At 43.1% G+C, this 16,211-nt stretch overlaps 2 protein-coding genes across 2 annotated transcripts in view; both read left to right on the forward strand.

Annotated features, from left to right (window-relative positions):
• Positions 1 to 7,061, forward strand: part of LOC120018398 — a 30,190-nt gene extending 23,129 nt beyond the window's left edge. Inside the window, exons 5-6 of the mRNA XM_038961579.1 lie at positions 4,659 to 4,726; positions 4,854 to 7,061. Coding sequence (XP_038817507.1) covers positions 4,659 to 4,726; positions 4,854 to 4,906 — 121 coding nt within the window. The 3' untranslated portion in view covers positions 4,907 to 7,061. The remainder of the gene's footprint in view (positions 1 to 4,658; positions 4,727 to 4,853) is intronic.
• A 3,526-nt stretch (positions 7,062 to 10,587) lies between these two features.
• tmem160 (transmembrane protein 160) lies at positions 10,588 to 12,836 on the forward strand. Its single transcript, XM_038961580.1, has 4 exons — positions 10,588 to 10,838; positions 11,011 to 11,035; positions 11,313 to 11,405; positions 11,574 to 12,836. Exons 1-4 carry the CDS (start codon positions 10,620 to 10,622, stop codon positions 11,876 to 11,878), a joined length of 642 nt encoding a protein of 213 aa, XP_038817508.1. The 5' UTR covers positions 10,588 to 10,619; the 3' UTR covers positions 11,879 to 12,836.
• Positions 12,837 to 16,211: the final 3,375 nt, after the last annotated feature.

Consider the following 16,211-nt stretch of genomic DNA (forward strand, 5'->3'; position numbering starts at 1 on the left):
ACTGTTTTGCTAGCACAGACGGGAATATATTCCGGGATTCTTCCGATGGCATTGAGAAGTACACCACATCAGTCACTGGCTTCAATCATAATCACTAGTTATAACTACACATGGTTGATGATATTAATAGTTTATCTAGCGTGTCCTGCGTTGCATATAATCGATGCAGTGCGCATTCGCCAAAAAGGAGTGTCGTTGCTCCAACGTGTACCTAACCATAAACATCAATGCCTTTCTTAAAATCAATACACAGAAGTATATATTTTTAAACCTGCATATTTAGCTAAAAGAAATCCAGGTTAGCAGGCAATATTAACCAGGTGATATTGTGTCACTTCTCTTGCATTCATTGCACGCAGAGTCAGGGTATATGCAACAGTTTGGGCCGCCTGGCTCATTGCAAACTAATTTGCCAGAATTTTACGTAATTATGACATAACATTGAAGGTTGTGCAATGTAACAGGAATATTTAGACTTATGGATGCCACCCGTTAGATAAAATACGGAACGGTTCCGTATTTCACTGAAAGAATAAATGTTTTGTTTTTGAGATGATAGTTTCCAGATTCGACCATATTAATGACCTAAGGCTCATATTTGTGTGTGTTATTATGTTATAATTAAGTCTATGATTTGATAGAGCAGTCTGACTGAGCGATGGTATGCACCAGCAGGCTCGTAAGCATTCATTCAAACAGCACTTTCGTGCGTTTTTCCAGCAGCTCTTCGCAATGCTTCAAGCATTGCGCTGTTTATGACTTCAAGCCTATCAACTCCCGAGATTAGGCTGGTGTAACCGATCTGAAATGGCTAGCTAGTTAGCGGGGTGCACGCTAATAGCGTTTAAAACGTCACTCGCTCTGAGACTTGGAGTAGTTGTTCCCCTTCCTCTGCATGGGTAACGCTGCTTCGAGGGTGGCTGTTGTCGATGTGTTCCTGGTTCGAGCCCAGGTAGCGGCGAGGAGAGGGATGGAAGCTATACTGTTACACTGGCAATAATAAAGTGCCTATAAGAACATCCAATAGTCAAAGGTGTATGAAATACAAATCGTATAGAGAGAAATAGTCCTATAATTCCTATAATAACTACAACCTAAAACTTCTTACCTGGGAATATTGAAGACTCATGTTAAAAGGAACCACCAGCTTTCATATGTTCACATGTTCTAAGCAAGGAACTTAAACGTTAGCTTTCTTACATGGCACATATTGCACTTTTACTTTCTTCTCCAACACTTTGTTTTTGCATTATTTAAACCAAATTGAACATGTTTCATTATTTATTTGAGGCTGAATTGATTTTATTGATGTATTATATTAAGTTAAAAATAAGTGTTCATTCAGTATTGTTGTAATTGTCATTATTACAAATAAATAAATAAAATCGGCAGATTAATCGGTATCGGCTTTTTTGGTCCTCCAATAATCAGTATCGGGTGTTGAAAAATCATAATCGGTCGACCTCTACTACAGAGGGTAGTGCGTACGGCCCAGTACATCACCGGGGGCCAAGCTTCCTGCCATCCAGGATCTCCCTTCAGATGAAGGCCCTAAAAATGGTCAAATACTCCAGCCACCCTAGTCATAGACTGTTTCACTCTGCTACCGCATGGCAAGCGGTACAGGAGTCTAGGTACAAAAGGCTTCTTAACAGCTTCTACCCCCAAGGCATAAGACTCCTGAACAGCTAATCAAATGGCTACCCAGACTATTTGCATCCCCCCCTCCCCCCTCTTTTACGCTGCTGCTGCTACTCTGGTTATTATCTATACATAGTCGCTTTAACTCTACCTACATGTACATATTACCTCAATTACCTCAACTAACCGGTGCCCTCGCACATTGACTCTGTACCGGTACTCCCTCTATATAGCCTCGCTACTGTTATTTTACTGCTGCTCTTTAGCTATTTGTTTTTTTACTTTTTTTTACTTATCTATTTTTTTACTGATCACTTATTTGTCTTAAAACTGCATTGTTGGTTAAGTGCTTGTAAGTAAGCATTTCACTGTAATGTCTACACCTGTTGTGTTCGGCGCATGTGACAAATACATTTCATTTGGAAGGGTGCCACATGGTTTGAACATAACCACATCCACTCACCACCCCCACACTTCTTCTCTCTGCTGAGCCCTTACAACCTCTAACCCACTTTACTTCCTTCACAGGCAGTACAGTACAGTATATGTTCACTAAAGGCTCCTAATGTTGTTGGGGAAACGTTGACCTGCTCTATTAAAGGGATACTTTGGATTTGTCAGATGAACTCATGGGATACCATTTTTATGTCTCGGTATCCAGCATGAAGGAAGTTAGAAGTAGTTTTGCGAGTCATCGCTACTTAGCGTTAGCGCAATGACTGGCAGTCTATGGTATCTACTAGCGTGTGCTAACGCTAGTTAGCAACTTCCTTCAAACTGCACACAGAGACATAAAAATAGTTTCCGCGAGTTCATCTGACTCTGGAGAAGTAGAGAAAGGGCTTCATTGCCAAAATCCCAAAGTATCACTTTAACAGATGATATATCCACTCTCATGCTGATGATCTACTGTTGAGAGAAGTATGAACTCAGTCAAAGCCTATTCAGACTCCTGCCTGATGTTGTGATCATGCACAGGATTGTTTTTATCTACGTGCTGAATCCTGGAACGCATTAGTCAGAAGAACACCACAAAAATGTGACACGTCATTGGCTTGATTCTAGTTCATTAGTTAGTCCTCTCCTACTCTCCTCTCTGTCTGACAGCTGGGGGGTGAGGTGGGGCTCAGGACAGGAAGAACGTATTTCCTGACTGGAATTGGGTTCAGGGGTGGAGGGAGGGAGGGAGGAGGGCGGTAGGGGGGCAGTCGTCGGTTCAATTGCAGCTCTCGGGCTTGAGGGAGAGAGACAGGAATAAACAACACAAGAAGCCCACTGAGAAGCCTCACAAGAGAGGCAAGAACCCTCACTTAACCCTCCACTGCCAATACAGTATACTGTGCATTTGGAAAGTATTCAGACCCTTTGACTTTTTCCACATTTTGTTGCATTACAGCCTTATTCTAAAAATGATTAAATCGTTTTTTCCCTCATCAATCTACACACAATACCCCATAATGACGAAGCAAAAAATGTAAAAAAAAAAAAAATGTTTGCTAATTTATAAAAAACTGAAATCACATTTGCATAAGTATTCAGACCCTTTACTCAGTACTTTGTTGAAGCACATTTCGCAGCGATTACATCCTCAAGTCTTCTTTGGTATGACACTACAAGCTTGGCACGCCAGTATTTGAGGAGTTTCTCCCATTCTTCTCTGTAGATCCTCTCAAGCTGTGTCAGGTTGGATGGGGAGCATCGCAGCACGGGTTGAAGTCCGGCCTCTGGCTGGGCCACTCAAGGACATTCAGAGACTTGTCCCAAAAGCCACTCCTGCGTTGTCTTGGCTGTGTGCTTAGAATTGTTGTCCTGTTGGAAGATGAACCTTCGCCCCAGTTTGAGGTCCTGAGTGTTCTGGAGCAGGTTCACATCAAGGATCTATTTGTACTTTGCTCCATTCATCTTTCCCTTGATCCTGAATAGTCTCCCAGTCCCTGATGCTGAAAAACATCCCCACAGCATGATGCTGCCACCACCATGCTTCATCATAGAGATGGTGCCAGGCTTCCTCCTGATGTGACGCTTGGCATTCAGGCCAAAGAGTTCAATCTTGGTTTCATCAGACCAGAGAATCTTGTTTCTTATGGTCTGAGAGTCCTTTAGGTGGCTTTTTGCAAACTCCAAGCGGGCTGTCATGTGCTTTTACTGAAGAGTGGCTTCCGTCTGGACACTCTACCATAAAGGCCTGGCAGGTGGAGTGCTGCGGAGATGGTTGTCCTTCTGGAAGGTTCTCCCATCTCCACAGAGAAACTCTGGAGCTCTGTCAGCGTAACCATCGGGTTCTTGGTCACCTCCCTGACCAAGGCCCTTTTCCCCCCGATTACTCAGTTTGGTCGGGCGGCCAGCTCTAGGAAGAGTCTTGGTGGTTCCAAACTTCTTCCATTTAAGAATGATGGAGGCCACTGTGTTCTTGGGGACCTGCAATGCTGCAGAAATGTTTTGGTCCCTTCCCCAGATCTATGCCTCAACACAATCCTGTCACGGAGCTCTACGGACAATTCCTTTGACCTCATGGCTTGGTTTTTGCTCTGACATGCACTGTCAACTGTGGGACCTTATATAGACAGGTGTGTGCCTTTCCAAATCATATCCAATCAATTGAATTTACCACAGGTGGACTCCAATTAAGTTGTAGAAACATCTCAAGGATGATCAATGGAAACAGGAAGCACCTGGACTCAATTTCGAGTCTCATAGCAAAGGGTCTGATAACTTATGTAACTTTTTTTTATACATTTGCAAAAATTCTATAAAAAGAACTGTTTTCCCTTCGTATTTATGGGGTAATGTGTGTAGATTGATGAGGGGAAAAATGATTTAATCCATTCGAGAATAAGGTGGTAACGTAACAAAATGTGGAAAAAGTCAAGGTGTCTGAATACTTTCTGAATGCACTGTATAGCACAACCCTCTCCTACTCTGTACTATACTGTACTATACTATACTGAATTAGTCTGTACTTCCTCCTGAGCTGAGAATCTCTGTTGTCAGTCTAATCAGATCATCGTGTGTTACAGCTATGCCATCACTGTCTGGTACTTTGATGCCAAGGAGCGGGCCGAGGCCAAAGAGAAGTACAGATTGGGTGAGTTACAGTTCTGAATGTCTGACTTACATGTAATAGTGTGCCTGAAACGGTTTATGCACTTTGTACAGTCCATTTTTCAAAAAGTATTTAGACTCATCTCCTCTGCCATTTCTTGTGTCCATAGCAACCGGACAGAAAGGTGTTCAAGTGCCCGTCACTCAAAACAACAAAACCTAAATCTCGTCCAATTCCCCCCCCCCACGAGCGCTTTCTGGATGTGCATGTGCCAACCCGCGCTGCTATTGGACATTTTATTCTGAGGGGGGGTGCTGTAAACCCAGCAGGCCCTGCCCACTCTGTCTCTGTCAGTCATCTGAAACAGCTCTTGATTGGCTGTGAGGAAATACGGCAGCATCTGATTGAGCGGTTGAAGGAAAGGGGGCGGAGATGGAACACGGTGGAATCAGTTGGTGAGAAGAGCGAGGCAGGGTCAGACTAACTCAGGTGGCATAAGGGCCGAAGAGGATGAAGATGACTCCTCTTCATCAGAGAAGTCAAACAATCATTAGAGACAAGAAACCGATTGGACAGGCTCTTGTTTTTCAGTTTTTGCCTTTTCAATAATCATCGATGTTATGTTATAATCAGCTCAGTCAAAAGAGAAGGGTATTTTGTCCAATCAGAAAGCAGGCCTAAAGAGACAGGAGCACCCTCTGTAGGGTCGGAGGAAAACGATTGCATCCGGATTTCAGGGGAAATGGAAAGAGAGCCTGTGACGCGACTTCCACTTTTGGACGTTAACAATATTAACTCCTCCTCCAAATTGACTAGATTGGTTCAACAGCGCAGAAGAGAACCTCCCCCAACATTTTTTCTTCTTCTCCCATCAGGTTAGAACAGGACAGTTAGGGAAATGTGTTTGGAGGTCCTGACCATCACACACATCGTGACACATCCAGCATGTTGCCTCAGCTACGTCTAGCCATCAATCAACAACGCGCCGTTAAAGAGGAAGTGACCTCACAGGAAATGGTCCTTTACATATCATACAGTAGGGTGGCATTCAGCTCTCCCAGCAGTCATGTTGTTGGAGAAACTGTTAGGGTAGCCACCTGCCACCAGTGTACAGAGAAGACTGAAGACTCTCTTTAACGCAGAGAAGCATGAAGACTCTCTTTTAACTCGACTTTTAACTCAACAGATAAAGTGCTTTCACAGCCTCATCAACAATGTTTGTTTGTTCATGCGACAGTCGGTGAGAAACATACTGAAGAATCTAAGGCGTGTGTAATGTCGGAAAGCAATGTAACAATTCCAAGAGCGTGTTTTTGTTTGTGAAGTGTTTTGAAGACGGCACCTACACAAAGCTCACACAGACACTTCCATAAAAACACTGGAACCTGTGCAAGCCGTCGGCAGGCGGGTCGAAACAGGGTTTGCTGAATGTTATAGGGTGTATTTTGTTGACGTGTGTACGACTGTGTGTATCTGTGTACGTGCCTGAGGGAGTGTAAGAAAATGTACTGTACAAGCAAACCTGTTACTAGTACCTTAATGGTCCCAATTGCACATGTAAGCCCCACCCCTACTTGCACCAAGACTAGAGGCTGCATCAGCACTATCAACATCACCTGCAGTGCATTCTGGTCTACTCACACATACAATAGATTGGACACGGTTTACCACAACATCTAAATCTAACCTAACCCAAACCCTCAGTCAACCGTGTTAAATTCCACAGAAGCAAATGATAATGCACAGAAGGGTCTGTGTGAAACTACTGCAGAGTGTGTCTGGGTGTGTGTGTGTTTGTTTAACTATACTTGTGGGGACCAGAAGTCTCCACAAGAATAGTAAACAAACAGAAATTTGACCAACTGGGGACATTTTGTTAGTACCCATAAGAATAGTTCTATGGGGTTTAGGGTTAAGGTTGGGTTTTGGGGTTAGGTTAGGGAAAATAGGATTTTGAAAGGGAATCAGTTGTGTGTCTCCACAAGGCTAGTTAAACATGACTGTTTGTGCATGTGTGCACCCTGGCCTTGAATGGGGGTGAGGATGCGCTTGACTTTGTGTGTGTGTGTGTGTGTGTGTGTGTGTGTGTGTGTGTGTGTGTGTGTGTGTGTGTGTGTGTGTGTGTGTGTGTGTGTGTGTGTGTGTGTGTGTGTGTGTGTGTGTGTGTTACAGACTGGGTAAGAGAGAAGTAAAAAATATCACTTTTCAGAAATGCTATCTGTAAATGATAACAATGGAAATTTAGAAAATGCTTTTATGCTGTGGATAATATGGTTATTGAGATGCAATAGTAACTAAAACAATGAGAACAAAAAAAGTTGCCAATTTTTTTTCTGAATTTTGCAGTATTTAATTAAAATGTGTTTTTGTATAAGAAGACTTGTTTTTTGCCTTCTTGAATATGGAGTACTGCTTTCTGATTCTGGACAGAGTCACTGATATCACACAGAGCATGGACCTTCACGCTGTGGACGTTCAGGGGAATTATGGATGCTATTTATATACACACACACACACACACACACACACACTGAGGCCATACAGTAAGAAGTCCACTCTCTCTAACCACAGTCATGCAGCCATTTCCTCTCCCAGACCTGTCTCAGCAGGAGTGAGGGAAGAATAGGGAGGTATAACGATGGAACGAATGGCAAGAGACCGAGAAACGGAGAGCGGAATATAAAACTGTGGTAAGGTTGGCAGATTGCATGTCACTAAAGAGTTGAGGAGATTACAATGTGGTCACACATTGTTTTGAAGAACGGAATGAACTCTAGGGCTCCATTCCAAATGACACCCTATTCCCTATGCAGTGCACTGTTTTTGACCAGTAGTGCACAAGGGAATAGTGTGCCATTTGGGACATTAGTCTATGAGATCCCCTTAATCTGCCCCTCCCCATATACTAACCCCAATCCTGCTCGTCTCTCTACTCCCTCTTTTCATAACCCCAATGCTCATAGCCTCAGCCCCCCTTTATGTAACCGTATCAGTGTCACGTATCTACCAGCACGGCTGCTACAGTATGTGCCAACATAAATCCACTCACACACACACTAAGATGCACAAACGTGAGACACACACAGAGGGAGAGCGAGACACACACACCCACACATAATTTGAAAGATTAACAGCCACACAAACACACACACACAAATGGTCCTTCAACTAAAGAGGTTCTCCCACCTAAAGCTTTCACCTACTCCATATATTCATTCCATTACTCTTGGTTTCTAATCCGATTTCCTCCCGTCCCTAGCCCTGAGCATTATTCAGGTAAACACTAAAACTGATCTTAAAACTGGTGTGTGTGTGTGTGTCCAGCATTGTCAGTAGTAGGGTGGCGTGACTGAGACCAGAGTGTCAGCTGCTCATCACATCAAAGGGTTGTTGGCCTTCCTGAAAGCCCCTTGTCAACACACACACACACCCTTGTTCCTGAGACCCCCCGTCTGCCTCCCCGTGCTCCTCACGCTAAACAATTGTCAGGTAGGGCGGGCATGGTCGGTCGGTGTCCCCAAGGACTGCAGGGAGACAAAGGGCCCACCGCACAGAGAGACCGACAGGAAGAGGTCTCCCATTTATCCTACAGTGACCAGTCACACATGCACGCACACACACACATCCAAAAGCAGCAGTAAGCTACACAGTCATTGACACATACAGTGCCTTCAGAAAGTATTCACACCCCTTTACTTTTTCCACATTTCTTTGTGTTGCAAAGAGGGATAAACATTTATTTAATCTTCTTTTTTTTCAACAATCTACCCAAAATACTATGTAATGTCAAAGTGGAAGAAAAATTCTAGCAATTGTAAAAAATAAAAAATAAAAATTGTAAAAATAAAACAAATATATCTTGATTAGATAAGTATTCGACCCCAAATTACCTTTGGCAGCGATTACAGCTGTGAGTCTTTCTGGGTAAGTCTCTAAGATCTTTGCACACCTGGATTGTACAATATTTGCACATTATTCTTTTTAAAAATTCTTCAAGCTCTGTCAAGTTGATTGTTGACCATTGCTAGACAGACATTTTCAAGTCTTGCCATAGATTTTCAAGCCAATTTAAGTCGAAACTGTAACTAGGCCACTTAGGAACATTCAATGTGGTCTTGGCAAGCAACTCCAGTGTATATGTGACCTTGTGTTTTAGGTTATTGTCCTGCTGAAAGGTGAATTTGTCTCCCAGTGTCTGCTGGAAAGCAGACTGAACCGGGTTTTCCTCTAGGACTTTGCCTGTGCTTAACTCTATTCAGTTTCTTTTTATCTTAAAAAAAGTACCTAGTCCCTGCCAATAACAAGCATACCCATAACATGATGCAGCCACCACCATGCTTTAAAATACATACATAATGCTTTGTATTCAGGATATAAAGTCCATTTCCTTTTTGCACTTTTACTTGAGTGCATTATTGCAAACAGGATGCATGTTTCGGAATATTTGTTATTCTGTACATGCTTCCTTCCTTGCACTGTCATTTTGGTTAGTATTGTGGAGTAACTACAATGTTGTAACTGTTTTAAAGTCACCATTGGCCTCATGATTAAATCTCTGAAAGGTTTCCTTCCTCTCCGGCAACTGAGTTATGAAGGATACCTTTGTCTTTGTAGTGACTGGGTGTATTGATACACCATCCAAAGTGTAATTAATAACATCACCATGCTCAAAGGGATATTCAATGTCTTTTTATTTTTACATCTATCAATAGTTGCCCTTGCGAGGCTTTGGAAAACCTCCATGGTTTTTGTGCTTGAGTCTGTTTGAAATGTACTGCTCGACTAAGGGACCTTACAGATAATGTATGTGTGCGTTACATAGATGAGGTAGTCATTCAAAAATAATGTTAAACACTTATGGCACATAGAGTGAGTCCATGCAATTTATGTGATGTAAGCAAATTATTACTCTTGGACTTATTTAGGCTTGCCAATAAAAAGGGACTGAATATTTATTGACTCAAGACATTTCAGCTTTTCATCTTTAATTAATTTGTAAAAAAAAAAAAAAACTGACATTATGGGGTATTGTGTGTAGACCAGTGACAAAAAAAATCTACATTTAATCAAGTTTAAATCCAGGCTGTAACAAAGCAAAATGTGGAACAAGGGGTGTGAATACTTTCTGAAGGCACTGTACACGGCATTGCATAGATCCAAATGCAGAACATTCACACCCCTAACATCAACACTACTGTAACATATTTAGAGTCAGAGATTCTAAGCACATTTATAAAGCCTATCCAAACACGAACCAACTAGAAACTAAAAAGCATTACTGTAGAGGCATAACTTTACAAAAACATTGGAAGTGTTGTTAAACAAAAAACACTGATAACCAAATCCAACACATAACTTCTCACTACAATTGGCCACATTTCGTCTCAATCAGAATGCATGGTCCCCAAAATGGTTGCCCACATGTGCGTAACAGCCGGGCACAGCAATAAAGCAGCACAGACTCTACACTGAACCTTCTAGAAAAAGTTGAAAGCGTCACCATGTCCAAGGGTTGTTTTTATACCTTTTACATGTTCCCCACTAATTAGGGTCCGAGGAGAAACCCTGAAACAAACAATTTCAAACCCTAAAACTGTTTAATTGGCCCTACGATAATGGAATCGATTTTGTAGTCTAGCAATGCCCTCTGGTGGCTGAATGAGCTAAACACAAGGTGCAGGTAAAGTATAAGGTTAACAGGATGCGCCTAGAGAGGAAATCTGGTAGTAAAGGAGAAACAGCCTACGTTAAACATTTATAAAATAAAATACACATTTCATAAAGGAAGATTATGGCACGGTTTATTTTACAATAACAAACGCAGGACGGCGCTACAGTAATATGTTTGCACGGGAGCACCGCCTCCTTCCGTGTGTCGTTTGCAGTGTGAAAGTTCACAGGGCATGCAAAGGTCGTGTTGTGTTTTTAGCGAGCTATGGCTGCCTTGAGTTGGTTTACGTGCAGACAGCTGCCGCGGATTGCAAATCAGTTCGCCTGGGCTGTGAAGCACGTCAGGCCTCAATACCTCGGGGGACTACCGGTGAGGAGAGTCCACGGGTCGTCGCGGAAATGGGTGGCTGAGAAGGGGCCATGGGGCAAGGCTCGGATGCCAGAGTATCATCTTATGACAGAACTCGATAAGGCGGATGCTTTGGTAAGTTCAAAGTGAAAGTAAAGTCTTGCCATTCTAGAAAATGATGTACGACTTGATTCACCTTTTTGCTTTTCCAAATGACTTGAATATACTCCTGCATTACAGAAATGATCTGTGCGTGCTGACATGAACCACCTTTCTAAATCACTGCTATTTTTGTTTTGCTCTGCAGATGCTGAAAAAGTCCCACGAAACTGGTAACTGCACATTTAGATTAGGAAGAGGTTCAAAGACAGGCTATTTATTTGATTACTTTGCTATGCATTTGGCTAGAATTCCTGTTGGCACAGTTAGACCAGTTGTTGTAGCGAAAGAAGAAATGCATGCCACTGTAGGCTATGTGTTTACACATCTGAATCCAGAAACTTGAGCAATATGGGAAAAGCTCCTTACTGCAAACACTGGTAGGGTTAGAGAAAGAGGCGAGGGGTTGTTTTCGGACTGGGCTGTAAGCGTCGTGTTTTTCTGTTCAAGGGTTCCTGTCTTGGTTCCGGAACGGACTCCTGGCCACGGGGATCGGGGTCATCGCTTTCGTCCAGAGTGATGTGGGACGAGAGGCAGGATATGGTAAGGAGACTAAGGAGGGCCAGAGTTGTGGCTCTATTCTATTGGAGCAGAACATAATTATGAGAAAATACCTTAAAGGTAACTGAAACACACCCATTATAAACATAAGTTACTTCTTTAGGTCATCAGTCTTTCCACCTCTCTCTCTCTCTCTCTCCCCACCCCCAGCCTTCTTCATCCTGGGTGGTGTGTGTGTATCGTTCGGCGGGGCGTCCTACGTGGGCAGCCTGTTTTCGCTGAGGAGGATGATGCTTCTCTCCCTGCCAGCCGTGCTGCTGAATGTTGCTGTGGTGAGCAGCGTCGCCCTCTTCTGGCTGTGTGCGGTATCTCTCTACATCGGACGCCTGGAGGTGGAGATTATACATGAGGATGACGAGGACGATGACGGAGGGGAGTGTCCAGACTGTCGGGACCGCGGCAACCACTCGCATGGCAACCGGCACCACGGCAGCAACAAAGGCCAAGACAAGTAGCGATTGTGCGTGGCAAAGGTGACGAGGTGTGTGTTTGCGTGTGAGTGAGACAGAGAGAGGACTGAGAGGAAGTGTGTATGACATTCAAGTTCATAATATCAATGTTAGATTATTTTAATTTCGTTTTATTTTGCACACACACTCTGTGAGAGTGCCTCGTTTGAGTATATTTACTCCTGGTCAAGTTTACTTTATGAATCAAAGTGCCCTGTAGACTAAGCCATACTCTGAGCCAACTCATGCTGCGTTCACCTAAATATGGTTTTGATTGATGTAATTTTTTTTATAGCAGTTTATTCTATATACAAAGGAGTACTTGGATTCTCTGTAGTAGTCCATGCTGTTGATGTAGAATGAGGAGATGTAGCCCATGTGCGGTGTTGAATGGATGAACTAGCCCTATGTGAATTTGCGATATAGGGGTATAAATACTGTAGGTAAGTAATCAGCAATGGTCTATCTGTGTGTAATTGATTTTCTCTGTGTGTAAAAGTCTGTGGGTTTTTCTTCTGTATTCTGTTATTTTAGATTGAAAAGTTTATTTTAAACGATGAAGGCTTTGGCTTATAGTTTTTTTTCTCCAAAGGGTTTTGTGATTCATATAGTTTTGTCACAAAGCAAATGACAGCAACAAAAAAAACATGGCAAAGCGCTGTAAGTTATAATTATTTTATTTAAACATGTTCAATGCAATCTTGATAGTCGATTTCTATAGAGTAGTTTAACTGTAAAGTAATGTTATTTCATACCTTTACTCAATCGAGGATTGAAAGCTGGAGCCACAACTTAATCAAAATACCACCCTGAACCTCTGTCTTTTGGAGAGATTTTAGTGAGAAACTATAACATTTCTATAACCCGTGTGTTTGTGTGAGATGGAGTACATTTACAGTGTGTTCGGAAAGTATTCAGACCCCTTTTTTTCTCCACATTTTGTTACGTTATAGCCTTATTCTAAAATTGCAAAAATTATTTCCCCCCCTCGTCAATCTACACAATACTCCATAATAACAAAGCAAAAACAGGTTTTTAGACATTTCATTTTAAGATATTTTTTTTTTGAACCACCTTTGGCAGCGATTACAGCCTTGAGTCTTCTTGGGTGTGACGCTATAAGCTTGGCAAACCTGTATTTGGGGAGTTTCTCAAATTTTTCTCTGCAGATCCTCAAGCTCTATCAGGTTGGATGGGGAGCGTCGCTGCACAGCTATTTTCAGGTCTCGCCAGAGATGTTAGATCCAGGCTCTGGCTGTGCCACTCAAGGACATTCAGAGACTTGTCCCAAAGCCACTCCTGCATTGTCCTGGCTGTGTGCTTAGGGTCGTTGTCCTGTTGGAACCTTTGCCCCAGTCTGAGGTCCTGATTTGCTCTGGAGCAGGTTTTCATCAAGGATCTCTCTCTAGTTTGCTCTGTTCATCTTTCTGTCGATCCTGACTAGTCTCCCAGTCCCTGCCGCTGAAAAACATCCCCACAGCATGATGCTGCCACAACCATGCTTCATCATAGGGATGGTGCCAGGTTTCCTCCAGACGTGACGCTTGGCATTCAGGCCAAAGAGTTCAATCTTGGTTTCATCAGGCGAGAAAATCTTGTTTGTCATGGTTTGGGAGTCCTTAAGGTGCCTTTTGGCAAACTCCAAGTGGGCTGTCATGTACCTTTTACTGAGGAGTGGCTTCAGTCTGGCCACTCTACCATAAAGGTCTGATTGGTAGAGTGAGATGGTTGTCCTTCTGGAAGGTTCTCCCGTCTCCACAGAGGAACTCTGGAGCTCTGTCAGAGTGACCATCGGGTTCTTGGTCACCTCCCTGACCAAGGCCCTTCTCCCCCGATTGCTCAGTTTGGCCGGGCGGCCAGCTCTAGGAAGACTCTTGGTGGTTCGAAACTTCTTACGTTTAAGAATGATGGCCACTGTGTTTTTGGGGACTTTCAATGCTGCAGACAATTTTTTGGTACCCTTCCCCAGATCTTTGCCTCGACACAATCCTGTCTCGAAGCTCTATGGACAATTCCTTCGACTTCATGGCTTGGTTTTTGCTCTGACATGCACTGTCAACTGTGTGACCGTTATATAGACAGGTGTGTGCCTTTCCAAATCATGTCCAATCAATTTAATTTCCCACAGATGGACTCCCATCAAGTTGTAGAAACATCTCAAGGATGATCAATGGGAACAGGATGCACCTGAGCTCAATTTCCGAGTCTCATAGCAAAGGGTCTGAATACTTATGAAAATAATTGTTTAAAACATTTTTTTTTATATACATTGCAAAAAAAATGTAAACTGTTTTTGCATTGTTATATTATGTGTAGATTGACGAGGAAATGTTAGCATTTATCCATTTTAGAATCAGGCTGTAACGTAACAAAATGTGGAAAAAGTCGACAGGTTTAAATACTTTCCGAATGCACTGTAGGTATGGTTAGTCTCTAGCCTGATCCCCCCCATCCTGACCTGACCGCTGCGCTACAGAACATTAGCATGCGAGACCTGGATGGTGGAACGAGGCGAGTTAGTCGCTGGGTTAGAGATAATCTGTATTGCAGTGTGATGTATTTGATTTCTGCATGGCCTTCAGTACAACTTACTGTATATCATTAGACTTTATGTATGAATATGTACATAAACACAGTTACAAAATCAAACTGGTGTTGTGTGTTTGACCCCTACGTGAAAAGACTAATGTATGTTTGTGGTCAATACTTAAAGGTGCTATGCAGGATTTCTTGAATTTTTGCATTGTAATTTCAGGAAATGTCCATAATATATTTTGCGCTAATAGTGGAATGATTGTTTTTCACAATATTACTTACCCACCGGTATTGTGATTGGCTGTGATATTCGCCTATTGATTTCTCCCTCCGGAGCGGCATCTGTTGTCAAAATGGGGAAGCTGTTCTGATTTTGTGGCTGTGTTATCTAGTGGAAATCGCTCTGTAATTTCCCTGGTTGATAAAATTCTACACTGTTCGCTCAATTTCAGTGTATGTGCGAAAACAAGCACTGAATAGTGTAGGGAATCATTGTACCATCTAAATTGCTGTGAAATTATATTTTCAATAACAAAACATAATTTTTAAAGCTGTTGGACCAAAACAACTTTCGCATTGTCATTTCCTATGTGTAACACCTTTTTAAAGAGATCAGAATTTTGCACAATCAAATGTAGGCTTATCTATCAGATGTGACACCATAGAAATGGAGTAAGAATATGAAATCAAAATGGCTGACATTCCCTTCATTTAAAACCGTGTTGTGTCGTTCGTTTCACTCAACCAAGCATTGATGCCATGTATTCCTCCTCTCTGGGTACACTACACACAGAGCAGCACCTCAGTGCTGTCTGGATAACACAGGGAGGGGGATGATAGTGATCACTTAATAGGTTACTGCCCAGGTGTGGGTTATCTCTCTCATCCATCGATTGATTCACTGGAGAGGTGAGAAGCTTCGGGTCGAGGCATGAGCTGCTGAGACTCCTCTCTGTCCTGAGGTCAGATGCCCATCCGCTTTTTCGATTAATCCCACTTTTTCTCTCTATATCAGTCTGTGTCACTCAGGTAAACTCCAGTGCATCTTACTAACCATCCCTCTCCTCTTTCTCTCTCTCTCTCCCCCCACCACTCCAACCCAGGCGTTTTGGCGCAGTTAGTTTCTCATGCAGGGTGTGTCTGGGTGCTGCAACCTGCCCCCCCTCCTCCTCGGCTGCGTCTGACTGCGCAGGCGGCTCTGTTTGGCATGCAGACGGCTCCTGGGGCCTGGCGCGTCTAAAGGGCACGGCTACCCAGCAGCACGCGCCCACACTGACAAACACCCGGACCATGGACTGACTCACAACACCATCACCAACCCACCTCACGGCACCATGGCCGGTTATAGATGAGCATATTACCCTCCCCTCACAATCTGGACAGAATAGAGGAGGGGAGAGGGATGGGGCTGTAGCAGTGAAAGACTGAGTGGAACAGGCTGTGTGGATGGGGATGGAGAGATTGAAGGAGGAGGGTTAATAGTGGAGAGGAGAGGTGGTGGGGCAAGTAGAGAAGAGGTGGTAAGGGTGGTGTAGTTGGGGATAGGATGGAGGGAGGAGAGGGGATGTAAAGGTGTAGTAAAGGAACGTTCAGTTCTCACTCAAATATTTCCCCTAATGTTTTCAGTGTCAGTGTCAGGCCCATGTGCGAAGGTATTTCCCTAGAGACTGCTCTTCCATTCAGGGGCTGAGATAACAGAGCATTCGGGAAGTATTTATACCCCTTGACTTTTTCAAATTTTACAACCTTGTTCTAAAAATGATTAAATAAAATGTTTCCCTCAATCTACACACAATACCCCATA

This window comes from Salvelinus namaycush, chromosome 23 (genome assembly GCF_016432855.1).
Source record: "Salvelinus namaycush isolate Seneca chromosome 23, SaNama_1.0, whole genome shotgun sequence".
Taxonomy (NCBI): Eukaryota; Metazoa; Chordata; class Actinopteri; order Salmoniformes; family Salmonidae; genus Salvelinus; species Salvelinus namaycush.

Bases quoted from the DNA above. Each gene is read 5' to 3' on its own strand.
- tmem160 (XM_038961580.1), top strand. From the start codon at position 10,620: ATGGCTGCCTTGAGTTGGTTTACGTGCAGACAGCTGCCGCGGATTGCA. The intron at 10,839-11,010 runs GTAAGTTCAAAG...TTTGCTCTGCAG, and splicing joins TCGATAAGGCGGATGCTTTG to ATGCTGAAAAAGTCCCACGA. The intron at 11,036-11,312 runs GTAACTGCACAT...TTTCTGTTCAAG, and splicing joins GAAAAAGTCCCACGAAACTG to GGTTCCTGTCTTGGTTCCGG.